The sequence below is a fragment of the Lipotes vexillifer genome, unplaced genomic scaffold, assembly GCF_000442215.2.
Source record: "Lipotes vexillifer unplaced genomic scaffold, Lipotes_vexillifer_v1.1 scaffold1993, whole genome shotgun sequence".
NCBI classification, from domain to species: domain Eukaryota; kingdom Metazoa; phylum Chordata; class Mammalia; order Artiodactyla; family Lipotidae; genus Lipotes; species Lipotes vexillifer.
The window spans coordinates 361,962-367,705 of NW_006770701.1; the positions used below are offsets into that span (position 1 = coordinate 361,962).

The 5,744-nt window shown below is 42.3% G+C and overlaps 1 protein-coding gene across 1 annotated transcript in view; it reads right to left on the reverse strand.

Moving 5' to 3' along the window:
* SLC1A2 (solute carrier family 1 member 2) overlaps positions 1-5,744 on the reverse strand; it is a 50,058-nt gene that overhangs the window by 32,287 nt on the left and 12,027 nt on the right. Inside the window, exon 5 of the mRNA XM_007446324.1 lies at positions 2,928-3,054. Coding sequence (XP_007446386.1) covers positions 2,928-3,054 — 127 coding nt within the window. The remainder of the gene's footprint in view (positions 1-2,927; positions 3,055-5,744) is intronic.

Genomic DNA, 5,744 nt, shown 5'->3' on the forward strand with positions numbered 1-5,744 from the left:
GAATCTGGTAAATCTTAGTTGTGATTTAATAATAATTATAATATTATTATCTTCTTGATAATAGGTACAGGACAGTAATTGAAAAAGTACTGAGCATATAGCAAGAATTTAATAATTCTGTTATAATTTTATAATAATTATTGTTAGAATAATAGTAATCTCCTCAAAGATGCATTTTGCTATTACTACTCTTCTTACTACCACGTAGAGAAGACTATGAAAGAACTCTGATGATTTAAGCTTTGAGGGTGTCAGTTAAGGAGTGGTTGGTTGTTTTATCCAGAACCTTCTCACACACATCGTTTTCACTTGCTGATGAGGCAGCTAAAGAATGAAAGAAATGTGTAGGATTGGCCTCTCACGTCATATTACACTCTCCGGACTGTTAGCCTAGATGAGGTAACCCAACAGCTGTCAGAAACTGTTGCATAGGTCTTATTCCTGACTCACAATTGCTCTTCATCTCCTGGGATAAGATGCTAAATCTTTAGGAGATTTGGTTTCCTCAGTGAAGAGGAAACTTCTCGATCCACACCCACTCCATCCCTGCAGAGAAGGGAGGCTACACTTTATCCCATGACTCATCTGATTTCCTAGAAGATTCCCTCTGCTCCAAGGGCTCAGTGGAAATGACAGTGGTATGGATAAAGGAAGGAATCTTCATACATTACCCACATCGCTGGCATCATAATACAGAAAAATGGACTGCATGTTTAGAGCTAGGGTGCTCACTCTGCTAGGAATTTTAGGAAATGAAAGCAGGTCCTAAGGTTTAAAACCAAGAGGCCTATTCTGCTTCATATATTTCCATTTATTAATCTCTCAGCAAGCTCAGAATGGATTTAAAAGACTTTAAAAATATTTTTACAGCATGACATCGAGTGTAACTTTAAATCTTCACACAAAAGAAATATTCAGAAATCTAGCATTGACTGGGAAGTTGAAGGATCAGTACAATAATCGAAAAGAACACACTATTGTACTAGCATCCTTTCCATGTTTCTAAAGGACAAGAAAGCAATGATCAACACCAGCCAGACCTATTAAATACGGTTCATGAAATCATGGGAAACGTCTTCTTGATCTAGCATCCTGGGGCCTTCAGCTAGCCCCTCGTTCCTCAAGTTTTAATAAGAATTTACTACAGGCTCATCATCATGTTTGGAGATAAAATACAAGTCGAGAACAGACTGTGCCCTTGTAAGTTGGGAGTAAGGGTCAAGGAAAGGAGGAAGAGAGAAAGAAGGTGGAATTTCAGGGGAAGACACATGGAATCGGAGGAGGACCAGAGGCGGAGTGGGGAGGCTGGTGGGGAGCACAGGGAATCTGTAACGCAGAATTCCTGTGGCAAATAGAGCACACATGTGGTTTGGCCTTATTTCTAGGCAGGCATAAGGGACCGTCATAGGGGTCTGAAATGAACGTATGTAAAAATCTTTCTCTCTGATAGATACCGGACACGAGAAGTTTCCAGTGACTGGAGGTGACACAATTTCCTTGGTGAAGGAGAGAACACCTATGCTCTGGGCTACCCTATGCTTCAGAACCACTGACCATAAACACACATGAAATGAAGTGGAGACAATATTGCTTACATGATTCAAACAACAACAAAAAACCCCCACCCGCTTACACATCAAAGATTTTGATATCAGCATAAACTCCAGCTCTTCCTCTCCCTAGCTATATACTCTTTTTTTTTTTTAAGATCTTTATTGGGGTTTAATTGCTTTACAATGGTGTGTTAGTTTCTGCTTTATAACAAAGTGAATCAGTTATACACATACATATGTTCCCATATCTCTTCCCTCTTGCGTCTCCCTAGCTATATACTCTTAAGCAAGTTAACTCACCTCAGCGAGCCTCAGTTGCCTTTTCTGTCACATGGGAACCATAACACCATCTTTGCAGGGCTGTGGGGATTACATTTGATAGGTGTGAAGCACTATCATGGCTCTTGGCAGATAAGAGGAAATCAATAAAAGATAGTTTTTATGATGATGGTGATCATGATGATGTTAAAGAATCAAGATTTAGTGTCTCTGGACCAGTTTTCTCTGCTGTAAAACCAGAGAGTGGGACCAGATTTCCAAGTGTACTTACAGTTCTAATCTTTTGTGATTTCACTTTTTCTTGTATGGTTTGAGAACTGCCTTTTCCTTTTTCTTTTTTTTTTTTTTCTATATGAGTCACGAGTAACCCAGGTCTAAGGTGCATTGCTTTTGGACACCAGAATACTGGCGCAGTGGTTCTCCCAGGCACCCCGGGTCATGCCATATCCCTGAGATCTTGGCCTTGTCTTAGTGTAGTGTATCCTGATACCGCTCAGCTTCAGGATTACTAATTGGTTTTTTCAGCTTTTCTGTCCTTTCTTTCTTTTTTTTTTTTTTTTTAAGTCTTTTCTTCCAGGGCAGGGATGGAAGGGGCCATCCCTTTTTATGTAAGGGGCCAAGTACTAAATATTTTAGGCTTTACAGGCTACACAGTCTTGGTCACAGCTACCCAACTCTGTCTTTTCGCACAAAAGTAACCCTTGACAATACATGAACAAATAGGTATGGCTGGGTTCCAACAAAACTATTTATGGGCACTGAATGTGAATTTCACATAATTTTCACGAGTCGTGGAATATTACTACTCTTTTGATTTTTTTCAGTCAAATAAAAACATAAAACCCATTCTTAATTCACAGGCCGTACAAAACAAATAGCAGATAAGATTTGGCCCACAGGCTATAGTTTCCAGCCCATTTTCTAGTGAAAGCTCCAAAAAAGAGATTTTCATCCCTTTCTCAAAGTCTTTCTGGAGAGCCCTTTGCTTGGTTCACGCCTGCCCACTCTTTCCTGCTGGGAGGGCTCCAGTGTCCTCTGGCGACCCCAAGGCCATCTCACACACCACCACCGTGAAGTAAGAACAAGCCCACTTACCACATGATCATGATCACTAGCTTCATTACAATCTCATTCAAAATGTTGAAGAATTCCACCATCAGCTTGGCCTGCTCGCCCATCTTCCCCATGGCAATGCCAAAAGCAATGAAAAACCCTATCAGACCTGTTGGGTGAATCACAGGACACAGAAGGACAAATTACAAAGTATGTGTTTCTTCTCCCTTGTTCATTACTATCCCCCGTGTATGGAGCCACATTCTTACCATCTGTTACCCTATGAATTAGGCGTTAAAAGACAAAAGCATTACGTTTCACACTTTTCCCCTGGATAATTATGACTTTCCTGAATACTTTCCACATGAGCAAGTTGAGCTGTAAGCAGGTTAGTTCCTTGCAGAAAAGGAATTCATTTTCATTCCAAACTAAAAAGTACTCTCTTCTCTCTCCTCCTCACTTTTGAAATCATGTAGAAGCAGATTCCATTAGTACATAGATTAAAGAAGGAAGGCTTGTTGGGACTTGGGGATTATCATGCAAACTTTGGAGCCAATATTAGAATAGCAGAGACCAATTAGCCAATTCAGTCTCTGCCAGGGTTATGTCTGTATTAGTTTGGTGTTATCCCAAGTTAATGCATGGCTGGTATGTTTCACTCTAGGAAAATCCTAAACATAAAATATTTTTCCTGTTGCTGTGTGCCTAATTGGAGAAGGAGGAAGAATCTCGAAAAATCCAAGGGAAAAGCAATGAAAAATCCCAAACAGTTGGGAAACCCTAAATGACCCAATTTGTTTGGATTTAACCTGTTATTTATTAATTCATCATCACTGTTTCCATGGTCAAAATGGTTAGAACGCTTTCTTTTTTATTGTGGTTTTTGTTTCAGGATCATAAAGTGAGAACATAGCCTTTGTTACTTCCTAGCCCCTTGGCCCTGCTCTCCCTTCATCTGATATCACTTGACTTCCATCTAAATGCAGCCCCCCTCCCCCCAGCCCCCAGGCTCAATCTGATCCCCGGCCAGGAGGATTTGAGGAACCCTGTCCCCACCTCTTGATGCTGGCATCAAATTGCACTAGGTCCTGGACCAAGCCCAACAGCCAACCTTGGGTCTTATTTCTATGTTACCTTTTACCTCATTCCCTGAGTATCTGTCCAGGGAACCTGCCTGGTACGTTAGCTCCTCCAAGGCAAGACCTGGCTTCTCTCTCCCCACAGTGTTTTCTCTGGCTCCACTCTGTCCCACCCCTCTTCCTCAGCCTCTTACCCTGGAGTCTCACCCAGACCCTCCCAGGGACTGGGGCACACTACATGGCTAACGGATGTCCCTGTTACTGCCTGAAGGCTCTCCGGATTTCTGATAACCAGTCATCATGCACCCCCCCGCAGCTCCCAATCTGTTATTGCCAATCTTGGGGCTCCAACTCTGAAGACTTGCATGGACTATAAATCAATGTCATTGTCCCCTTGGCAACAGGCCCTTGCTTGTCCATCTGACTTCTTCTCTGACCTGCAGTATGGGCCATCCACTCTTCCCTCTCTCTCCCTCCTGTCCTTACACCTACCCTGTCCCAGTTTGGCAGACTTCATTTCCGGTCCCTCCCTATTCCATCCAATTTCCTATTGCGTCCGTCCTTTTATGCCTGCAGTCTTGAGCTGGATCAAAGTAAATGATAGCATTACAATATGATTCTCTTAGGGGAAAATTCTTTCTAAACCTCTGCTTTTACCTTTTCTCTGGTCACCAAAACCACTCATCTCCCACACCAAGCACACGTCAACCCAGACTGTTCAACTACCCTTTGCTACCCTCAGCAAAAAGAATCTAGCACTTGCACTGAAATTGTTAATCCTTGGTAGTTAATATTTCCCCTTTTTAGCTCTTGGCCAGAAAGATTAACTAGTGACTTACAAGTGAGTTATTGGCCATAAACACAAAGGCTTAATGAGAATTAGCGTGACCTAGAATCAGAGTGACAGGAGAGAGTGACCTAGTTCTGTGGTAATGGAGGAAATCAAATTCAGGCTCTCGTCAAGCCCATGGAGAGGAGTTTGCTAGGTGTGTGGTGAGCAATAATCTGTGAACATTCTGGCTGAGAATAGCTAGTATCACTTGATTAATTCCATTTGGAAATTTTAAGAGAAAATGTTCAAGGTCTCAAGGTCCCCAAGAACTAGAATAAAATAGCTTCCCTGGCAGGGTCACCAGAAACGGGCCATCTCTATGAGTGTAAGAGAGAGATGTTGAAAGGAGCTGTCTCTCACAGGAGTTGATTTAAGTGGTTGGGATTGAAGTGGAGCCCGGAGCAGTCTGGAGGTTTGGCGGGTAAAGAAATGAGTCTTTAAAGAAGTGGGGGGCCAGAGCCAGGATTTTCATCTTCACTCTTGCAATGCTTGATCCTTGGGACTTTCCAAAGCCGAAAAACAAACCAAAACCAAAAAAAAAAAAAAAAAAAAAAAAAAAAAGGCCACCATCTCTGCCCTTGGAAGATAATGGAAAGAACCTTATTTCAGCCATGATTTGTAAATGGGAAGTTTCTCAAGAGTCTAACTTCCCTTAGCTTTCCAGAGCCTCAATTTGCACTTGGAAACCCACAGCCAGCTTGTGCATTTCCCTCTGTAAACACTGCCTCATTGAAGTCGCTGGAACAGGGGTGTTTCATTTGAACAAAGCCCTCTTAGTCTTGGTCACTGGGGTTGAGAGAGTCGTGAATTGTGTTGAAACTCCCTGGTACAGCCAAAGGTCATGTGACTTCCCAGAATCCACCAGAACTTTGGAAATGACCACAAAAGTCTTCTGAATGATTCACCCCAAAGCTCTGGCCCCATTACTCATGGCCACAGTAGGAAAGA